The sequence below is a fragment of the Laccaria bicolor genome, genomic scaffold, assembly GCF_000143565.1.
Source record: "Laccaria bicolor S238N-H82 LACBIscaffold_20 genomic scaffold, whole genome shotgun sequence".
Classification (NCBI taxonomy): domain Eukaryota; kingdom Fungi; phylum Basidiomycota; class Agaricomycetes; order Agaricales; family Hydnangiaceae; genus Laccaria; species Laccaria bicolor.
Window position 1 is genome coordinate 577,947 of NW_001889891.1, and position 21,950 is coordinate 599,896.

The 21,950-nt window shown below is 48.9% G+C and overlaps 6 protein-coding genes across 6 annotated transcripts; 4 read left to right on the forward strand and 2 right to left on the reverse strand.

Moving 5' to 3' along the window:
* Positions 1-1,039: 1,039 nt before the first annotated feature.
* LACBIDRAFT_294745 (uncharacterized protein) lies at positions 1,040-4,384 on the reverse strand (the record flags this gene model as incomplete). The annotated part of the gene is made up of 7 exons (XM_001883353.1): positions 1,040-2,635; positions 2,694-2,744; positions 2,911-3,069; positions 3,560-3,783; positions 3,834-3,913; positions 3,991-4,183; positions 4,204-4,384. 7 exons carry the CDS (start codon positions 4,382-4,384, stop codon positions 1,040-1,042), a joined length of 2,484 nt encoding a protein of 827 aa, XP_001883388.1.
* A 391-nt stretch (positions 4,385-4,775) lies between these two features.
* LACBIDRAFT_329236 (uncharacterized protein) lies at positions 4,776-6,101 on the forward strand (the record flags this gene model as incomplete). The annotated part of the gene is made up of 1 exon (XM_001883270.1): positions 4,776-6,101. One exon carries the CDS (start codon positions 4,776-4,778, stop codon positions 6,099-6,101), a length of 1,326 nt encoding a protein of 441 aa, XP_001883305.1.
* A 158-nt stretch (positions 6,102-6,259) lies between these two features.
* On the reverse strand, positions 6,260-7,687 carry LACBIDRAFT_191037 (fructose-1,6-bisphosphatase; the record flags this gene model as incomplete). Its single annotated transcript, XM_001883354.1, has 7 exons — positions 6,260-6,485; positions 6,552-6,824; positions 6,872-6,971; positions 7,021-7,094; positions 7,155-7,410; positions 7,459-7,587; positions 7,641-7,687. The coding sequence occupies 7 exons, from the start codon at positions 7,685-7,687 to the stop codon at positions 6,339-6,341; spliced, it is 1,026 nt and encodes a 341-aa protein (XP_001883389.1). The 3' UTR covers positions 6,260-6,338.
* Positions 7,688-9,372: 1,685 nt separating this feature from the next.
* On the forward strand, positions 9,373-11,698 carry LbTUBb1 (beta-tubulin). The gene is made up of 11 exons (XM_001883271.1): positions 9,373-9,411; positions 9,559-9,592; positions 9,657-9,672; positions 9,737-10,000; positions 10,147-10,227; positions 10,282-10,430; positions 10,483-10,711; positions 10,764-10,927; positions 10,981-11,265; positions 11,318-11,382; positions 11,436-11,698. Exons 2-11 carry the CDS (start codon positions 9,560-9,562, stop codon positions 11,488-11,490), a joined length of 1,341 nt encoding a protein of 446 aa, XP_001883306.1. The 5' UTR covers positions 9,373-9,411; position 9,559; the 3' UTR covers positions 11,491-11,698.
* Positions 11,699-12,061: 363 nt separating this feature from the next.
* On the forward strand, positions 12,062-12,640 carry LACBIDRAFT_302288 (uncharacterized protein). Its single transcript, XM_001883272.1, has 5 exons — positions 12,062-12,097; positions 12,151-12,173; positions 12,225-12,302; positions 12,362-12,416; positions 12,468-12,640. Exons 1-5 carry the CDS (start codon positions 12,093-12,095, stop codon positions 12,472-12,474), a joined length of 168 nt encoding a protein of 55 aa, XP_001883307.1. The 5' UTR covers positions 12,062-12,092; the 3' UTR covers positions 12,475-12,640.
* A 2,058-nt stretch (positions 12,641-14,698) lies between these two features.
* On the forward strand, positions 14,699-21,810 carry LACBIDRAFT_294748 (carbamoyl-phosphate synthase; the record flags this gene model as incomplete). Its single annotated transcript, XM_001883273.1, has 12 exons — positions 14,699-14,852; positions 14,907-15,257; positions 15,288-16,765; positions 16,825-17,013; positions 17,073-17,405; positions 17,461-17,639; positions 17,681-19,223; positions 19,276-20,682; positions 20,764-21,135; positions 21,187-21,589; positions 21,646-21,716; positions 21,775-21,810. 12 exons carry the CDS (start codon positions 14,699-14,701, stop codon positions 21,808-21,810), a joined length of 6,516 nt encoding a protein of 2,171 aa, XP_001883308.1.
* Between the last annotated feature and the right edge of the window lie 140 nt (positions 21,811-21,950).

The window sequence follows — 21,950 nt, forward strand, 5'->3', positions numbered from 1 at the left end:
GTTGACATGGTATTGGATGTCGGCTTCGATTCAAGACACCGTGTTGGGCTTCGATGATTCGGCGATGCGGCCGAAATTGCTTTTGTGTATGGATGAATGACCCAGGGAGTCGGATGTAGTGAGAAGTCTTTTGAGGTGAGCCTGATATCTGATATGTACATAGTGGGTAGTAAATATGGCGCTAGGCAGTTCGAACCGCAATGCCGGAGGGTGGAACTTACAGAAGCAGTGTATAACGAACGTTCAATGTCGTACGATGATTCTTTTGCCTTCTGGGGTCGATTCGAAGATAGAGCCTGGAGGACGGGGAGTGGCGTTTAGCTAGGAGCGTTCAGTGTTCGTGTGTGATTCTATCTGGGTTGTGGAATCCAATCGCAACTTGGCCGGCTGGGACGCCTGTGCGTATGCGTTAAAGTGTCTTGTACCGGTACATATGGGCTTCACGGGCAACTTGAACTCTGTAAGCTCGCGTATGTCAGCCCAGTACTGAGGTTTGCTTCACCCTTCAAGATGTACGTTACGGAGTGGACCAAGGCAGTGGAGGTTGACAGTCTGAAGATAGATCTGGCGTTTACATAAATCCCTTGTGAGATAGAGGGCCGCCGAAGAGGGTGAAAGTGTTTCAATTGACAGAGTTGGAGAGATGTTCCCTTCAGAACTCAAGGAATGACGAATGAGACTTCCGGGCTCCCGGCAAGCGGGGTTTTACGGAGTCCCAAGCACAAGTGCTTGACCTAGATTCAGGTCTTCATGAGTTGAGACATTCTCAAGGTAATCAGGGTGCCTTACATTTTGAAAGCCTTCGTGGTCCCATGATCAAATGGCGTCCAAACTTCCGATGAGCCGTTGGGAAGGGTAACACAGAATGGTCATAAGAATAACTTCGATGCGCCAACCTTGGTCAGCCCCTGGTGTGCGCGTCGAATAAGGGAAAGAGAAGGATGTCTTTCCATTTGGGAAGGTCTTCATTTCGAAAAGAATTTCAAGGATTACATGCCAACTAGTGGTAGTACTCGGATCTCGAAGGGAAGTCCAAGAACTATACTTCATTCTCATCGTCCATGTAGTTGTAAACCTGCAGTCCGAGTTCCTTTAACAACCTAGTCTGCTGGACGTCGAATTTGAAGTCCTCCCGATAAAGAGTCGTGATACTCGCGCCAATACTTGAGCGGTGGCGAAGAATGGGTATCAAGTTCTGAAAGACTTGCGTACAGTCGACATCAAATATGCTCCAAAACCTCAGTTTTCGCAACAATGGAAATAGAATTCGTATATCCCGTTCAGCTTCAGCTTTGCTAACATCGAATGGGCTGACCGTCAAAGGCCTATGGGTTCGTTGCAGAACGGCGAATATGCGCCAATCGAAGGGAAAGCTCAACAGCTCCACCCTTTCAAACTTGCGTAGAAGGTCAAGTAGTAGAGACTCCTCCGAATCAGAAACAGTGAGGTCAAGTCCCATCTCGAACTCCAACGATGTTGCTTCTTGAAAGATACTTCCGAATGCGGCGATGATCGCAGCAATGAGAGGATGCCGAGTCATGTCCGACATATGATTCAGTGCTATGCTTACCCTCCCTTCTGCCAAACATCCGTAGCCCCACCAATTTCTGACGCTGATGCACATTCCTTTAATTGTCACGTCAATGCTTGGGTTGTGGCTCCGAGAATTCGATAGTGACATATGACGCGAAAGCTTGACGAAGAGACGTTCGAGATCAACGCCTGAAGTCGCGTCGGTGCAAAAAAGGGCTACATTTGTGGTATCTGGGTGGATAAGATTGCATATAATGGCGGCAGAAACAAGCAGGGATGAGGAAAGGGAGAGTTTCTTCAGGTTTGGAAGATGGGCAGTTGAGAGTATGTTCTCATGAACATCAGAAGTCGCCGATGCGATCCAAACTCTGGCGAGTAAAGGCATATTCGCCAATATGTCTAGCCATTTAGCAGCCGTTGGCGCTCTATGATCTTTTATGTCGTAGACGAACAGAATTTCCAGTCGCTGGAACAAGGGCAGACGGAAGTCGACGTTGCACCCCTGCAGCTCAAGAAGGCGAAGTGAAGGCAAGCATTCCCCGAAATTGGAGGGTAGTAAGAATGACGTCGCTCTCGCTCCCATAAACCGAAGGATGAATTGTTCTACATGTGGTGCTTGCTGAGCGAGGTAAGTAGTCAAGATAGAGTCCACATCTGATGACGATGGCCACCGGAATAAGCTGAAAATTCGCGCTTGACGCAAGTGTTGAAGTGCTCTGGCGAGGGTCTCATTTTTGAGGGATTCGGATTGCAAGTTCAAGTCGATAGGAGATTCTCCTACGCGCCGCAGAAGCTCTTCTGTCCATTCAGGCGCGGCACGGGCGAAGTCAATAACGCGACCCCAAAGCGAGGAGCATCCAAGTGCCACCATGCGCCAAGAGTGGCTGACTTGAGAAAGCCGTGTAGCAACAGCTGCAGGACATGGCGAATCCATGAAAAATACTCCCAGAAAAAAGATACTGGAGAGAATCTCGGAGGGGAGTTTCGATATGGGAAGTGAGAGATTCTGTCTGCGACGATCAGACCAGTGAATTTCCGCTCCATAATCGGATGCCCTGTCGACTTTAAGGACTGTCGGCAATGGGGATGCGTGATCCATCTTCTGAAAAACCAGATAACACAAAGGAACTAAAGGAGGAGGAAATGTTTGAGTTTCTTACCAATCTTCCTTGGTTCTCCTCAACGTTCAACACGTCATCAGCAGCAACAACCTAGAAAGGCCAGTCTCAAAGCAGATGATGTTGGAAACTATTGAGAACTTGAATTAGAAGAACAAAGGAGAATTTCGAAGCCTACGCAATAGCAATGCAAGAGTATTATGGAAGCATTAGAGCCAGTCCTGTAACTGAATGTCGGAGTTTTCTAATTTGGCATCACAACCGGTTCTAACTTGTTGTGGACGTTCCTATCAAAATTGCCGTTATAATTAGGAGCAACCAAAGAGTTTTTGGTTACAATTTTGGTCCCATCCAGGGTGGCAACCTGGTTGCAACAGGTGGCAACGGGAGTTCCGGCGTGATTGTAGCCAATTTTGGGCTAAAAAATGGAAAAATAGAGAACTTTCAACGGTTAGCACTGGTTAGAATGCCGATTCAATGCCGTCCCAATTTCGGCTGGTTGTGACAAAAGAAATAAATCTCCGACAAAGTCTGTGTGGTTGTGTTTTCCGAGGGCATGTCAGCATTGGAAAGTATGGCGATCATGTGTGGCGATCTGTGTGGCGATCTGTATGGCCGGAAACGTGACATTCGACACGTGATGTTCAAATATTAGTTCTGCATTGTGTCGCGTCGCATTGCACGCTTCACCATGCTCCTTATTGACCTAGTTGAGCAGCTCAGAGGTCATGCCGTGCTTCAAGAGATCTCCCTTAGCGTTCTTATGACATTTTCGTAGGGATTGTCATGGCTAACCCCGGGGTATTCCCAGGGTTGTACCCATACCTGTCAGAACTTGTACCCGTCCACGAGTGTGGGTTTTTGCGGGTACGGGTAGCGGATTTATAAAATCCCAGGGGTACCCCAACCTGCAGGAGGGTATGCCTCCATAAATGACCAATGAACCTCGCAAGGGCAGTGCGAGTGTCAATTGACACTGCCGTGCGTCCTTGCGAGGATCGGAAGATCAGGGGAATGGCAACTTCACCCCAGGATTTTGACAGCATAGGCAGGGTTGGTCTGCGAGGCGAGGTCCGTTGGTGGAAGTCGACGTTGTGGGGAATGATACATGGTGGGTTCTTGGGTCGTGGTGCTGTTGTGATGGTCGGTCGGCGGAAAGAAGGGGAGAGTTTGCGGGCGCACCTTGCATACCCACCCTCTCATTGTGGCTATCCTCAACATGCCCTTTCACGCCTGCTCTTTGTGCTCGTTTCGACAGGTTGCTAGAGATGGAGTAGTTAATAATTAGAAAATAAAGAGAAATGCCAGGGGGAGCTCACCTGGGCCCGTGTCCGCTCACGTTTGTGGGCGGTCGTCTTCGTTTGTGGGCGGTCGTTTGCATTCGTGGGCGGGGTCGTCGTGTCCTGGGCGCTCGTCATTTGTTTGTGGGTGTAGGGCTCGTTCGTAGGCACTTACCTGAACAACCTGGACAGCGAAGACGGCATGCGTTGTCACTGTCTGGACGACGTGGCACATCTGCCACGTCGTCTCCACTACCCACACGGCCACGCACTAGTTTTGTGACATGGCAATCCCGGGTTGTTGCTGTCGTCGTCCGTGTGTGCCGGGGTGCTTGTGGGAGGTCGTCGAGGGTAAGTAATGGGTGGACGTCTTGTCTTCCTAACCGGTGATGCAGGACCGATGTAGCCGCCAAACATTCCGCCAAACATTTCGCCACATACACCGCCAAACATTCCAATTCTGACATTTTTTGTGTTTTCCTGACGATGTCTCGAACGCTAACTCGGCCTCATAAGCTGGAACTCTCACATCTCAGGCCTCATCGACGCCAAGTTTTGAATCGAAAAGTTAAAATGTGTCTTTCTGAAAACGAAATCGCTATCCGAGACCTGGAAGCAGAAATTGATGGTGTCAATGCCGCGATGCAAGACTTGAGCGCTGAGCGACAAGCGCAGATCTCTACAAACCCAGCGCAATTCCAAACTTCCTTTCTTCAAACTAACTCCCGAAATATGCGTTGTCATATTTTTATTTGCTTGTCACAAAGGGCGTCTCTCCCTCCGGAATCAGCAGCTGGTCACGACACCCTTCGTCATCAGTAGCGTTTGTCGTGCCTGGCGAGACATGGCGCGCTCAACGCCAGAGCTATGGAGTTCCGTATCGCTTTGCATAGACTTATCTACGGAGGGATCAGCAATTCAAGCAGAACTTTTGGATCAATGGTTGCGTCTTGCACAGGCTTTACCATTATCTATCACAATCACCTTCAACGAGAAAGATGTTTACAAGTGGAACCGCGACTGGGATGGCTATATGCCGATTCCAGAGGATGAGATGATCGTTGGCACCCCATTGCCAACGGACGTTATTTCAGTTGCCTCCTTGTATTCCCATCAATGGGAGTCGCTCGATATTTTCCTCCCCTCTGCCTGGGCTGAAACCCTAGAGTCCACAATAGGTCGCATTCCCAACCTGAGATCATTGAGCTTGCAATTTGTGCCGTATAACTACTCCAGTTATCCGTCATTTTCCAAGACTTTCCTGGATGCACCAAAACTTCGCACGGCGACTTTGGATTTCGAAAGCATGGACGTGGGGCTCCCCTACCATCAACTAGAGAAGCTCACTCTTTCGTCATTCAAAACCACACCCTTTCTAGCCGTCCTCGAAAAATGCTCAAATCTTATGTCTTGCAGAATAATTGAATTATGGAAAGCGGGAAGCTATGATGAATCAGGCTATGCATATTCATACTGGCAGCCCGCCCAACCCACCTCTGTCCAACTTCCGAAGCTCGTATCACTAGAAATCACGAGTTTGCGGCCGTCTGGGTTGCTCGCCTATTTAGTCGCGCCTGCACTCGAAGACATTGGTATTTCTTTGGAGGACAATTCCCAAATCGAGGCTTTTTCCGCCTTTCTTAACCGCTCAAACATCGTCTTGAAACGATTGGCAATCATCGATTATATGCCACGGGAAGAGAATCTATTGATGCTGCTTAATACACTCCCCAATCTATCGCACTTGGAGCTCAGGCTTGATGGGGTCGACCGGGATTCTGCTCGTTTGCGAGGGCTGTCTCGGAATTTTTTTGACTATCTTAGAAGCCCCAATACGACATTGGGTACTTTTCCGTTGCCGTATTTGAAAAGCTTCAAATACCATGGTCCAATGAATTTCAAGTACGAATATCGTGACGGTCTGACAACTTGTGATGAGGAGGCCTTCGGATTCGACATTGAAAAAATGCTTCTAGCCAGATGGAATGCCCACCCCTCCTCCAATGGCGCCTCGCAACTTCAAAAGTTCTATATGACTATCACAAGCTGGCACGGACCATCAAAGGATATGGTCCATATGGACCGATCTTTTGTCGTGAAGGATCTGATCAAGGAGGGCATGGATTTAATGTTTGAGGAAAATGTGATGACGTCTTACCGTGCGTACTAAACCTAAGGCCTAAGGCCAAGGGGGCGTTCACTTTTTTGTACTTTTATGTAACAACTATACGAGCTCTGTGTCTTCGATTGCAATCGAATGCCGATAACTTGTGCAACGAAAAAATTGTAGAACTCGACGCTTAAGCTCACTGCGTCCTGAACTACCCGTCGGAACTGGCATGCATAACCTATTCATTTAGTGGTACAAAAGTCTATTCCGTCTTTTCCTATTTATAAATATCAGAATCTACCCTTCCAACGGCGTCTCCTTGTAAAACTTCATCAAATCCTGGACGTCGTCCTTGCTGCCTAAAAACACAGGGCATCGCTCATGGATACTAGTCGGTACAATGTCAAGAATCCGTTTTGTTCCCGTCGTCGCAATTCCCCCCGCCTATGAGTAAATAAATAAGATGTATGAGTAAGGGTCAACGGCTGCGAGGGGGTGGCAAAGGCGAACCTGTTCTGTCAGATAAGCCATGGGGAACGCCTCGTATAGCAGCCGCAATTTCCCACTCTTGCTCTTCTTATCGTTCGGGTAACCGAAAATCCCGCCGTAGAGAAGGGTGCGGTGGACGTCGGCTACCATTGACCCGATGTACCGGGCACTGTAGGGCGATTTTGGAGGCGCCGGGAATTTGATAGATTTGAGATAGGCGGTCACTGGTGGGTGGAAGTACATGGCGTTTCCTTCATTGAAGGAATATATTTTCCCCCGAGATGGTATGGTGATCTAGATGAAATCAATATGTGAGACTTGGTGAGAAAGAATAAACGTACGTTAGGATGGGTAAGGATGAACTCTCCGAGCGATGCATCAAGAGTGTACCCATTGACCCCTGATCCAGTTGAAAGAACGAGATTTGCAGAGGATCCATACCTAAGACGACGTTAGTGACATCCACATGTATCACAGCTATCAAGCTTGCATGGTATAACCAGCAGCCACCATCTCGCTACCGGGTCTGAGGACATCTTCTATAGTCCCAGTGGAGTCTGGTCTCTTCACGTGCGGGTTAAATCCATCTGAAATTATCGAAAATGAAAACGATCTAAAACTCACCACTCTGTAGATGCCAAAGATCGTGCCGATGTTGACACCGGCGTCGATGTTACTGCTACCATCCAGAGGATCAAAGACCACGCAGTATTTGCCCTTATACCCATCTTCAATTATGATAGCGTCGTCTAGCTCTTCAGATACAAGAACGGCTGTTTTTCCAGAAGCGCGCAGGGCGTTGACCATAATATCATTTGAAAGCACGTCGAGCTTCTTTTGCTCCTCCCCTTGCACATTCGTCTCGCCCGCCAGACCAACCCTAGGGATGGGTGTCAGATAGAAACCCCCTGCAAATCGCAACACTTACAAGTTGATGAGCCGAGCCTTCCGTACATTGGTGGCAATAAATTTAGACGTCACTTGGATGGCAGTCAGCAACAACGTCAGATCTCCCGTCGCCGTCGACCCCAAGCGCAGTTGATCGCTAAGAACATGACTAGCGTGAAACATCAGAATCGCGTAGTCTGGGTAATTCGAACGCGCACATACCGAGTAAGAGTGATGAGGTCGACGTTGGGGGTCTCTTCCGAAGTCATTTTGTGGATGTGTACGATGAGAGTGTGGGTCTATATGAGCGGCGGGGGCGGATGGGCTCGGGAGTTGAACGGTGCGGATATTTGGCTCCGTCCGAGTACAAGTGACTAAATCACATGGGGAGCGGTATCCCGGCCCGACAACTCCCGTTGACCTGCAGTAATGAGCGGCGCCACTGAGGTTCATTTCAACTCTCACTACCTTAGAGAGCAGCATAAGATTGCCGGTTTGTTCTTCAAAAATATGGCTTCACTTTTCTGACCTTCTGCACCTGGACGATCGTTAAATCACTGCGTTATTCAAGTTTCTACCCGTAAAGTCACCTTCTTGCAACTTTCTACACCCCAGCTGTTCGATCCTCGCTTTGCTATGTCTAGCTGGTTGATCGAGCTGGACATTTAAAACACCTCGCTACTGATCTTATTCCTTCAGGTGGACCGACCCTTCGGGTGCCTTCGCAGACATAAGGCTAAATACGTCGTAGTGTCAAAGGCGACCCAGCTCCGACCGATGCTAATTAACGGCTCTTCTTGTTTATCTTGTCGTACATTCGTGGAGGACTTTTGAAAAAATTGTGAAGATCCGGAATATTCTGTTCATGCCAACCACCAGGTGTTCCCGTCTCATGACTCTCTCAACAGCCGGGGTTTTTTTTTTTGTCAACCCGGGCCCCGTTGACATCCGCTTTCGTGGAGCTCTCGAGTCCGTCGCTTTCCAACTCTCTAAACCAGTTGAGTCATTTTCTGATAAAGGAGGGTGTTTCAATGAATGATCCTATTAATGTGTTATGCAGATTATTAAATTCAGGAGCATTCGACAAGAATATGAAACATCGATTTCTGCAACGTTAACCACCTCATAGACCGATAGTGTAGCTCCGCCAAATTTTTTCCTTCCGGTGGATTGACCTTCTGCGTGAAGGCCGGGTTGGATAACCTTTGGCTTATGACCCAGAACCAGCTGAGTTTTTCCTGAAAGTCAACATCTCAATGAGCGCATACTTCAGACGCTTATGCTATAGCTTTATTTCCGCTTGGGAGATAATATTCAACCTCATTTGGTCACGCAACAGCTATGTTTAGAGAAGGGGCAAATGATGCGTTGCGTGTGGTCGGTTCTTTGAAGTTGAATAATGCTCGCCGTATTTATGATCGCCATCACGGACTTTGCTCAGCTCTCATGCGGCTGGCTGGCCTATGACTCGGAGCCAAAAAAATATAGACGGCTTGCTTCTTGTTTTCTTAAACATTAGGCAGGTCGGAGGCCATGGCCAGTAAATCATTTCATGGACATTTTATAAAATTGTACCATCCTTACGCTGCGTTTAAATTTTTGGAGCATCATGCCTGGCGATCGAAGATACTCGGTGACCTGGTAAGTGCCGGTTAATCGGGGCCTTCACGTATATCGCTTGAACGTAATTCAGAGGGGTGGAGGGTGAGCAGCAGGGAAGGCACGTTATGTTCGATTGGCTGTTGAACATTTGCGGGAGATGTGTTTTACTGAGGTAATGCACGCAGACCCAGGACATCCCTGGCCCTGTACGTAAAATATTCGACAATGGGGAACAGGGGCAACATGTGCACGTGCCATCCGGAGTACCAAACTGAGTTTGAACATTTAGGTTCACCCTTTGCCCGAACTTGAGGACGTTTTCTTGTCTTCGTGTTCAATCCAACCCCTTGAACGACAATACCCCTCCTCTTCTCTCCCCTTAATTCATAATGTGAGTACACCCATCGTCCATATCATTGTGCAGCGCGTCGCTAGCAGTCTACGACTTCGTGTCGTTCAAGACGCGCTCTTATTGTCGCGTTGGCTTTGTCGTACCACTTTTGAGCCACGTTTTAAATTGCTGACTTTCGTCGTTCAGCATGCGTGAAATCGTCCACTTGCAGACCGGCCAGGTCAGTGCCATCTCCCTACTTGATTTTCAATCTTCTGACGGCCTCGTGTTTTCATCAATGACAGTGCGGTAACCAAATTGGTACATTACCTTGTATCGGTGGCGAGACTGCAGATTCTAATCACTATTGCCTCTTTTTCTTTAGGTGCCAAGTTCTGGGAAGTTGTCTCTGACGAGCACGGCATTGAGCGGGACGGTCTCTACAAGGGGAATAACGACCTCCAACTTGAACGTATTTCGGTCTACTACAATGAGATCGGTGCCAACAAATACGTTCCCCGCGCTGTCCTGGTTGACCTGGAGCCCGGAACAATGGATTCGGTGCGATCAGGACCCCTCGGTGGTCTTTTCCGCCCCGACAACTTCGTGTTCGGTCAAAGTGGTGCGGGAAACAACTGGGCGAAAGGACGTGAGTCAGATCATTCTTGTTCTTTTGTGGGATGCGGCCTAGGCATCCTTGCCTCCTTTTCTTCGCGTTCGACGCGTCTTTTGGAATTCTTCGTCCCAGATCGATCAACCCATGTGATAATCAGTACTTACATCGTCCACCCACAGATTACACAGAAGGAGCTGAGCTCGTTGACTCTGTTCTTGATGTCGTTCGCAAGGAGGCCGAGGGCACCGATTGCCTGCAGGGTATGTCATTGCCCCCTGAATAACAACCAAATTTCCCAACTTGCCACGTGACAGGTTTCCAAATCACCCACTCACTCGGTGGTGGAACTGGTGCTGGTATGGGTACCCTCCTGATCTCAAAAATCCGTGAGGAGTACCCCGACCGAATGATGTGCACATACTCTGTTGTACCCAGTCCCAAAGTGTCAGACACCGTCGTCGAGGTAATTAAAGCTTCCTCTAGGTCTTCCTGCTCTAACTTTTACTCATTTGTAGCCTTACAACGCCACTCTCTCCGTCCATCAACTTGTCGAGAACTCCGACGAAACCTTCTGCATTGATAACGAAGCCCTCTACGATATCTGCTTCAGGACCCTCAAGTTGTCGACACCAACATATGGTGACCTCAACCACTTGGTCTCGATCGTCATGTCTGGTATCACAACTTGCCTGCGGTTCCCTGGTCAACTCAACTCAGATTTGAGGAAGCTTGCTGTTAACATGGGTACGTTGATTGACGCCAACCTCCTATGTACATTTACTGATTATTCTTGCAGTTCCTTTCCCTCGTCTTCACTTCTTCATGACTGGTTTCGCTCCCTTGACAGCCCGTGGCAGCCAACAATACCGTGCCGTGACAGTGCCCGAGCTAACCCAACAAATGTTCGATGCCAAGAACATGATGGCTGCCTCAGACCCCAGGCACGGACGATACCTCACTGTTCGTCTGCCTTTGGGTATCTCCAAGATCTTTACTCACTGCGTTAACTTCAGGTCGCTGCCGTCTTCCGTGGTAAGGTCTCCATGAAGGAGGTTGAGGAGCAAATGCAAAACGTTCAGAACAAGAACTCTGCCTACTTCGTCGAATGGATCCCCAACAACGTGCTCACCGCTCAGTGCGACATTCCTCCTCGTGGGCTCAAGATGGCCGTCACTTTCCTCGGTAACTCCACCGCCATTCAGGAGTTGTTCAAGCGTGTCAGTGACCAGTTCACTGCCATGTTCAAGAGGAAGGCTTTCTTGCATTGGTATACACAGGAGGGTATGGACGAGATGGAGGTAAGCATGCTTGTGATCTCCGCTGTTGTCCTTCTGACTTAAACTCCCCTAGTTCACTGAGGCCGAGTCCAACATGCAGGATTTGGTTGCCGAGTACCAACAATACCAGGATGCCACGTGAGTCTCTATGTAATTGCCAGAAACGTCAGCTCATCATTTTACTTCACTAGCGTTGAGGAGGAAGGCGAGTACGAGGAGGAGCTCCCCGCCGAGGAAGACCAGTAAACTTCTAGTCCTTCGTCCTCCTAGCCGCCCCTTACGAAAATTACGTACCTCGTATAACCCCCCCACCTTACTCTTTCTCGGCCCCCAGTCTACGACCACCTTACAATACCAGCACGTTTTGATGAATTTTCCTGTTTTCCTACTCTCTTAGTTATCTGTGGATTAAATTTGATGATTCGCTCATGGCTCGCGCACCCGCGAGTAATATCCTTGTGCTGTCGGTCCATCTTATTTGCACAACTAGTGAACTTCTGAGCTTTTCTAAGCGCTCAATGAATGGCGGTTACCCACGACGGAAAGATAGATGGAGCCGTCCTTGGCTTCAGTAATTTAGAGGCCCACATCAAGCTCAAGGAGGTAAATAGGTAGGTAGGCTGTCTATACATAGGTGTGTGGGCCAATGTCAAGTGTACAGATTGCAAGTATCAAAACCAAAAGGTGCGAACACATGATACCAGAAAGCCAAATCCAATCCTTCCATCATGGCGTCATAACGCAGCGACGTCATCTCCCTTCGAGGATGGATAAAGGGGGGCCATAAGAGCGCCCTAGCCAATCTCCCATAGTTCCCCTTCCCGTCTAGGACCCTGTAGAAACAAGTAATGGGGTGAGTGGCGCTCTCGAACCCAAGGAATGGAAAGACTTACCGTATTGATATAGGTGTATAGTTTCATGTATCCAAGGTACGTTATCCGGTGGCTCCCTTGGGTTCTGCTGTCCTGATGTATTCATAGGGATATTTCAATGTATCGGAGACGCCGTCATGTGCATCGTGGCGAGTATCGCTGGGTGCCTGGAGTGTGTTATCGGGTGTGAGTAGAATTCAAGAGCAAACGGCGTGGCAACTTACTGAGTAACGAAATGTGTCCAGGGATATTCAATTTCGTTGCGACGATCTTTGATTGTCTGACGTGCGGATGTTGTCGGTGAGTCTCTATGCTTTATGTGCACGGATCATGTTGTGATATTATGTTCAGACGTTGAATGGGGCTCCAGGACGTATGAATGTCCTGGGGCCGAAACCCATGTTGTTGAACGAGTGGACGGTTGTCGATTATCTATATAAGATTTCAGTGTCATGTCCGGAATCATGAGATACCCTGTACATATTTGATTGCGGAAGGACTCAAATGTGTGCTAGCTTATTGTCTATTGAGTTCCGAGTCTGTAACGGTTGTTCCATAAACGAAGGCTTCATGATCATCAGACAACATCAACTGCGATGCAAAATCCACCAGACCTTGAGCATCAGGATCTTAATGCTTGTGCTGACCTTCCGTTTCTTCTGAAAGCAGTTAATCTGCACGTACTTGGTGCAAGTTGAAGAGTTTGACGAACAGTGAACTTGAATGTTTGGGAAGGGGTTGACGCGGACACGTGATATGTTAATTCTTGCTGAACGCCATCAACCACGACAATCCCAGATCTGCGACCATAGCGCAGTGTACGACAGACGATCTCCTAATTCTGTGTTTAATTTCAATGCTAATGAGCTACCTACAGTTTCTACTGCGTTTTGGTCATGCCACAATCACTAGAACCTTTGGCTTTTGACACACGACCACTGGCCACATGGCTTAACATAGTAGCGCGGCGATATCGATGCTTCTGACGGCAACACCAACAAACTGCCAAGGACTTTGGGTTTCGCTGAGTATGGAAACAGTGCCAGCAGAGGAATGTGTTGCTCACGACTACGCCGTGCTCCTATTGCGTGCACTTGGCTATGAACTCAGAGGAGGGACTTTGATTCGGGAAAGACTTGATCCTTCTTCCGTATGGCGAGAACAGCTGTGTAACATTCGAAAGCATTGTCTAGGAAGACAGGCAATACATGGCTTCAGGAAATCCCGAAGCCCAACTCATCGGCTGCCTTCTCCGCAAACAATCGCCCGCGTGCTGGTCTTGGGTCTTCCTTCCCAGTCTTCGGGAGTCATCGTGCCTGTCTTTCACAATATCAATGCCTCCGTGGAACTCGTGACAGCTGAGGCAGTGGTGCGGATCTCGAGATGGAGCTGCCTTTCCGTTATTCCAGGACCTCAACACCGCTGAATGAAGGTCTGAAGCGCTGAACAATATCGGAATTGTTCTGTGATGCTATAAGACGTTCAATCGATTTATGAACTACCACTTGGTAAATTCAATATCATGGACGAAGAATTTTGCAACAGTTTTTTTTTTGAGCAGATACCATGGCGTTCGAAACTTTTGGGAATTGTGATGATAGACGCTCTCGGTTCCTCCCGACCTTTCGAACAACCTTCACATATATTAAGGGGTCTGGACTGTCAGGCGTTCGCTCGGTTGTACCCTCGAATGATACTTGGTTGTACCCTCGAATGGTGCCCATTGCCCAAACTCAAGACCCGAAACCAGCCCGAAACACCAAACACAAAGCCGACATTTTTAGCCGGTATGCACTGTATTCGCACATCTGCGGCTTCTCGTGGCAGGGATGACATCCAGGTGACATACCTGCCTGCAGAATTCTCTTCTTCGGTGTTTTCTTATTGCCTCCCACAGCTCAGGCAGTTCAAGACATAAAATTCTGATTCTTCTTTCTGAATACTCGGGATAATGAGGAGTTTTCTAGGAGTCAGCATTCGTATGTGTACATGAGGATGTACCATCTACAAGTTGGGTAACAATCCTTCCATGCACATGATTTCATTTCCATGATCAGTATTTCCTGCGATCGACAGAATCGTCGTACCTTGATGACTTACGTTGTTCATAGAAGAACCTAGAACCTAGAAGGACTAGCCAAGAGCTAGCGTCGTTATGCGACTTATGTCTGCCAAACTTCTGGTGTCCGCCACGCGTGCCTGTACCTGAACGTTTCAACGCTCGTACTGAGCTGGTGTTGCTTCAATCGCCGAAAGTTTCTAAGCCTGTCTATGGATTCTTCTGCAAACGACGAATCTAAAAGTATGGTTCCGGCGTATGTTGCTGGAAGTTAGATGAGGATGGCAATGCTAAGAATAGTAAATGATCGATTGATGCCACACAAGTACAAAGAGAGAATTTTGGATATCTAATCTTGGAATATTTTTGTGCTTCTTCTCTTCCTCCCAATCGAATTCACAGTCAATTCGGGGTAGGAGGAAGACAACTTTCTTTACCTTTTGAAAACATAATGCCTTCTTCCAATCTCCTGGACACGCCTGTTCGCCCAGTCCTGTCTCGTATGCCCAGTGCATACGCGAACATGCCTGCATCGCCAGTCACCGCACCACCTATGGGTGACCACGAAAAGACTCACTTAGACGGCATTCTCGAACTAATCGACGGAACTGCCTACCGAGGCTTTAGCTTTGGTGCCGAGGGGAAGAGCATCGCGGGCGAGTGTGTCTTCCAGACTGGTAAGTCGAACACATCGAATTTATACGTCTGCGGCCGCTGATATAGTTTGGCAGGTATGGTCGGGTACACGGAGTCGCTGACTGACCCCTCTTATGAGGGTCAGATTCTCGTTCTGACCTACCCTCTCCAGGGGAATTATGGAGTACCCTCTCGCAAATCACCTCTAAATGAACTTCCAAAAGAATTCGAATCTTCTCGTATCCATATTGCTGCGCTAATTGTCGGCTCTTACTCAGAAGATTTCAGCCACTTCCTTGCGGAATCCTCACTTGGAGCATGGTTGAAGGAGGGCGGCGTACCTGCCCTTTTCGGCGTCGATACCCGTGCTCTCACCAAAAGGATCAGGGAGAAAGGGTCTCTGCTGGGAAAAGTCCTAGCTCGCGCTGAAGGAACGCGACTTAATCGTCCCCGCCCTTTCGACCTATTAAAACAAGCCCTTCCCTCGGTCCCATCCACTCCCTATCCTTGGCGAGAAGAATATTTGGACATTCCCTACAGCAACCCTAACGAACAAAATCTGGTCGCAGCAGTCTCCATTGCTGCCCCTAAGCTTTATAAAGCTACGACAAAAGCCCGACTTCATCCTTCCGGTCGTCCACTACGCGTAATTGCGATCGACGTTGGGATGAAACACAACCAAATTCGCTGCTTCGTTAAACGAGGTGTTGAACTCAAGGTTGTGCCATGGGACTATGATTTTCTCTCAGACTCTGAACCGTACGACGGAATCTTCATTTCCAACGGACCTGGCGACCCCGCCATGGTCAAAACCACCATCACACGACTTGCAAAGGCCATGGAAGAAGGAGTTCTCCCCATCTTTGGCATCTGTTTAGGCCACCAGCTCATGGCGTTAGCTGCTGGCGCTACGACTTCAAAAATGAAATACGGCAATCGCGGCCACAACATCCCATGTACCGACGCTCTTTCTGGCAGGTGCTATATTACCAGCCAAAACCACGGTTTCCAGGTTGACACCGACACTCTTCCCTCCGGCTGGAAGCCACTCTTTACGAACGCCAACGACCAGAGCAATGAGGGTATATATTGCGAAACCAAGCCCTTCTTCTCTGTTCAATTCCATCCTGAGTCAAATGCCGGTCCTCGCGATACTGAATTCCTTTTCGACGTTTTCATTCAGAATGTTGAGGACTGTGCTGCCACAGGATCTACGGCGCCCCTCCAAATGCCTGGGGGCAACAAGGAAGATAATGCGAGACGTGTTCCTCGCGCCAAAGTCAGCAAGGTCATCATCCTTGGCTCAGGCGGCTTGTCCATCGGTCAAGCAGGTGAATTCGACTACTCCGGTTCGCAAGCCATAAAGGCGCTCAAGGAGGAGGGAATTTACACTATCATGGTCAACCCTAACATCGCCACCATCGCGACATCGAAAGGCTTGGCGGACAAAGTCTACTTCTTGCCCGTCACTCCGGAGTTTGTTCGAAAAATCATCAAATTCGAGAAACCTGATGGAATCTACGTAACATTCGGTGGCCAGACAGCTCTGAACGTCGGTATTAAGTTGAAGGACGAGTTTGCTGAGCTCGGTGTTCAGGTTTTGGGCACTCCCATAGAGACAATTATCACCACGGAGGACAGGCAGCTGTTTGCTTCCGCCATGGAGGAGATTGGCGAGAAGTGCGCCGAGAGCTGTACAGCGACTAACTCGGATGACGCGGTTGCTGCTGCGAAAGCCATTGGTTTCCCCGTCATCGTTCGTGCTGCGTACGCACTTGGTGGTCTTGGTTCTGGATTTGCTCAGGACGAGGATCAGCTGCGCGCTCTTTGTACCAAAGCATTCGCAACTAGTCCTCAAGTACTGGTCGAGAAGAGCATGAAGGGCTGGAAGGAGATTGAGTACGAGGTTGTCCGTGATTGCAGAGATAACTGTATCACCGTTTGCAACATGGAGGTCGGCCCCTCTACTTTTCATTTGGATCGTAATCTTACAAGTTTCCTCTTAATCCACAGAACTTCGATCCACTTGGAATCCACACTGGCGATTCCATCGTTGTGGCTCCATCTCAAACACTTTCAGATTCGGACTATAACATGTTGCGAACGACGGCAATCAACGTCATCCGCCATTTGGGTGTGGTTGGTGAATGTAATATCCAGTACGCTCTCAATCCCACTTCTCAAGAATACTGCATTATCGAGGTGAGTATCACATCAAAAACGGCAGTCTTGTCGTCGTCTAAACCCGATGAATTCTCTAGGTTAACGCTCGACTTTCCCGTTCGTCCGCCCTGGCCTCCAAAGCTACTGGATACCCCCTCGCTTTCATTGCTGCTAAGCTTGGCCTTGGGATCCCACTCAACGAGATCAAAAACTCCGTCACCAAAGTCACCAGTGCCTGCTTCGAGCCAAGTTTGGACTACGTAGTCGTCAAGATTCCTCGCTGGGATCTGAAAAAGTTCAATCGCGTCAGTCGTCTTCTGAGCAGCAGCATGAAGAGTGTGGGCGAGGTTATGAGCATCGGCCGCACATTTGAAGAAACGTTCCAAAAAGCGATTCGTGCGATAGATGATCAGTTTTCTGGGTTTGCTAAAGTGAGCTTCCGGTCTGTACATCATATCCTTCTGATTCTTACTTTGGTTTGGTTAGAATGATTTCGTGGAGGATATTGATGAAGAGCTCGTCAACCCTACGGATAAACGGGTCTTTGCTATATCAACGGCCTTCCATCGTGGCTATAGCATCGACAAAATATGGCAGATGACGAACATCGATAAATGGTTCTTGAACAAGCTCCAAAACATCTTTAATCTGGAACAATGTCTTTCGTGAGTCAACTGTGGTCCTTGGTCTCCTTCTGTCTGATAAGTTTGACCCATAGAACTTGCAACGCCTCGAATCTAACATCAGACCTCCTTCGACAATCGAAGCAATATGGCTTCTCGGATCGTCAAATTGCTACCTGCATCAGCTCGACTGAGCTTGCCGTTCGAAGACTCCGTCAAGAAGCGGGAATCGCTCCATTCGTCAAACAAATTGATACTGTGGCTGCGGAATTCCCGGCCTTTACCAACTACTTATACACCACCTACAACGCCGTTGAGCATGACGTTGAGTTCAACGAGAGGGGTGTCATGGTTTTAGGCTCAGGCGTCTATCGCATTGGCTCTTCTGTTGAATTTGATTGGTGCGCGGTCCGTGCCATCCGCACCCTTCGTGATCAAGGCCTTCAGACTGTCATGGTCAACTACAACCCCGAAACCGTCAGCACTGATTATGACGAGGCCGATAGGTTGTACTTCGAGAACATTAGCTTGGAGACCATCCTCGACATTTACGACACAGAGCAATCACGCGGTGTCATCCTGTCTATGGGTGGTCAAACTCCAAACAACATTGCCCTGCCTTTACATCGCCAGAACGTGAAGATTTACGGGACCTCACCCGAGATGATCGATACTGCCGAAAATCGATTCAAGTTCTCTCGCCTCCTCGATGAAATCGGTGTTGACCAGCCTTTGTGGAAGGAGCTCACCAGTTTCGAGGATGCCTCTAGTTTCTGCCAGGCCGTTGGTTATCCTGTCCTTGTCCGGCCCTCGTACGTTCTCTCCGGCGCTGCCATGAACGTCGTGTCTACAAGTGATGATTTGGCGAACTACTTGACCCAAGCTGCTGAGGTATCGCGAGATCATCCTGTCGTCATCTCCAAGTACATCGAACAGGCCAAAGAGATTGAGATGGACGCCGTGGCGAAGGATGGAAAGATGGTTATGCACTATATCTCAGAGCATGTGGAAAATGCAGGTGTTCATTCGGGTGATGCCACGCTCATCCACCCTCCTCAGGACTTGGATCCCCAGACTGTCCGCCAGATCGAGGAGGCGACAGCGAAGATCGGAAACGCTCTGAACGTGACTGGGCCTTTCAATATCCAGTTCATTGCCAAGAACAACGAGATCAAGGTCATCGAGTGTAATCTGCGGGCCGCACGGTCGTTCCCCTTCGTGTCAAAAGTCACTGGCGTCGATGCAATTGAGATGGCCACCAAAGTCATGCTCGGCATCCCAGTAGAGCCTTATCCTGATCTCAATCTCCCGCCCGACTATGTTGGTGTCAAAGTACCCCAATTTAGTTTCAGTCGGCTGTCCGGGGCCGACCCTATCCTAGGCGTAGAGATGGCTTCTACTGGAGAGGTGGCTTGTTTCGGCCATGACAAGTACGAGGCGTATCTGAAGGCGCTGATATCAACTGGTATCGTTCCACCCAAGAAGAACATACTTCTCTCCATCGGTAGTTATCGTGAAAAGCTCGAAATCCTTCCCTCGGTTCAGAAGCTGAGCGCTGCGGGATACAACATATTTGCCACATCCGGAACTGCAGATTTTCTCACTGAACATAATGTTGCTTGCAAGGTAAGCGACATACGTGCTAATTAAACTCCTCAAAGCTGATGGAAAGTTCTAGTATCTTGAGACCCTTGGAGAGGACAGTCGTGACGAGCAAAAGTCGGAATATTCCCTCACACAGCACTTAGCGAACAATCTCATTGACTTGTACATCAATTTGCCCTCGAAAAACCATTATCGTCGCCCAGCCAGCTATACCAGTAAAGGGTATCACACCCGCAGAATGGCTGTTGACTTCGCCATCCCTCTTATCACCAATGTCAAAAATGCGAAGATGCTCGCAGAAGCCCTGGTACGCAACATGTCCCTCGACGTTTCGAACGTCGACGCCAAGACTTCTCATCGTACGCATACATTCCCCGGACTCTTCAACGTGGCTGCCTTTGTGCCCGGTCTTATTACTCCGAATAGCAAGGATTTGGCAGCGGCAACGGAAGCTGCCGTCAGCGCTGGTTTTACCACCTCTATCGTCCTTCCTACTGCCATCAGCAACTCCATCTCTGATCGCCCATCTCTTGAGCAAGCTCGATCCAACGCTCTTGCTGCAACCCATTGTAACATTGCACTTGGAATCACTGCAACATCGAGCAACGTTGACTCTTTAGACAAAGAGCTTCAAGCGGAGGTTAAGCTCTTGTTCATCCCTTCCTCGACACCACTCTCTTCTGTCGCTGCTCATTTTTCCTCGTGGCCCGCGGAAAAGCCAATCGTCACCGATGCCAAAGGGTCTGAGCTCGCATCTGTTCTTCTCTTGGCCAGTCTTCACAACCGCACCGTTCATGTCACAGACGTACGGTCCAAGGATGATTTGATTCTGATCTCCTTGAGCAAAGGAAGACAACTGAAGGTCACCTGCGATGTGTCGATTCAGTCTCTTTTCTTTACATCAGAACAGTACCCAGGGACGACTTCTCTTCCCTCAGCTGCTGACCAGAAAGCATTATGGCAAAATCTTGACACGATTGACGTGTTCTCCGTCGGTTCAACACCTTACTGTCTTGCTGTAGAATCCGGAAAGCTTGCCTCGTCCGAGTCTGGTGTAGAAGAAGCACTGCCTCTGCTCTTGACAGCTTTCACAGAGGGACGACTTACCCTCGATGATATCCGCATTCGTTTGCATGATAACCCCGTTCAAATTTTCGCCATTCCGGATCAGACCCAAACCCACGTCGAAGTCATTATCGGACGCAAGACTCCGTTTTCGAAACGGTCACAGTGCTGGTCACCTCTGGAACAAACATCGGTTTCCGGATCTATTCACCGTGTCGTCTTCCATGGACAGACGGTCTTTTTGGATGGGTCTTTGTTCCCTGCTGCTCTTGGACGAGATGTCTCAGCAACTGCCGTTGCACATCCCACTGTCATCCCAGCTCCTTCGGTTTTAAAAGAGGATATATCATCACATGCAAACGCCATTTCATTAACAACCACCAGCTCAACTCATCCCCCTGCCGGACATCATCAAGTCGGCCCAAGCACTCAGATCCTTTCCCACCTCCAACCACACCCCTCTTACCATCGAAGGCACATCCTGTCTGTCAAGCAGTTCACTCAAAGAGATCTATACGATCTCTTTGCGCTTGCAACGGAAATAAGACTCCAGGTCGAACGCACCGGCACGCTTGACATTCTCAAAGGCAAGGTGCTCGCCAGCATCTTCTATGAACCTTCTACTCGCACTAGCTCTTCTTTGGACGCTGCTATGAAACGATGTGGGGGACAAGTGGTGCAGGTCGCAGCGGATAATTCGTCGGTTCTCAAGGGAGAATCGTTGCCTGACACTATTCGGACGCTAGCCTGTTACGGAGATGCAATTGTCATCCGTCATCCTGATGTAGGAAGCGCGCAGCTGGCAGCCAAATACTCTCCTGTCCCCATCATCAATGCTGGTGATGGCATCGGAGAACACCCAACACAGGTAGGACTTTTGGTTGATCTTCCCTTCACTTACTCACTTTGGATTTCATAGGCACTGTTGGATATTTACACAATCCGTTCGGAACTGGGTACTGTCAACGGGCGTACCATTACACTCCTTGGTGACCTCAAAAACGGACGAACGGTCCACAGTTTGGTGACATTGCTGTGCCTCTACTCCGTTCAATTGAACTTTGTTTCTCCTCGTTCCCTCGCCATGCCTTCCAGCGTCATATCTGCCGCCAGGAAGGCGGGAATTCCTGTCACGATCTGTGAGTCGCTCGACGAGGTGCTGGACGACACGGATGTTCTGTATATTACGCGGGTGCAGAAGGAGCGATTTGACGACGAGAAGGAGTGGTTGCAGGTCAAGGACGCATATCGAGTGGACCACGCTGTTCTTTCCAGGGCAAAGGAAGATATGATTGTCATGCATCCCTTGCCGAGAGTTAATGGTTCGTTTCAAGAGTCGTTTCATTTGCATGTTTTAGATTGACTTTTTTTATCTCAGAAATTGACCCAGAAGTCGACTTCGATTCCAGGCGGGCGGTGTACTTCAGGCAAATGCGTTATGGTCTTTTCGTGAGTCAACCCGACATCTATGGTCGTTTTTTCCATGCTGATAGTTAACACTCTTTAGGTTCGCATGGCGCTGCTCGCTAGTGTCATGGCGTAGACATGGTTCCCAACACATAGTCGGACGATTTCATTACTCACAAACTTCTACAAAACAGTTGGACTATAGGGATATCCACTCTACACGCTGCACATAGGTTACTTAATACCAACGTTGATGAGTACGGCTAGGCTCTATAC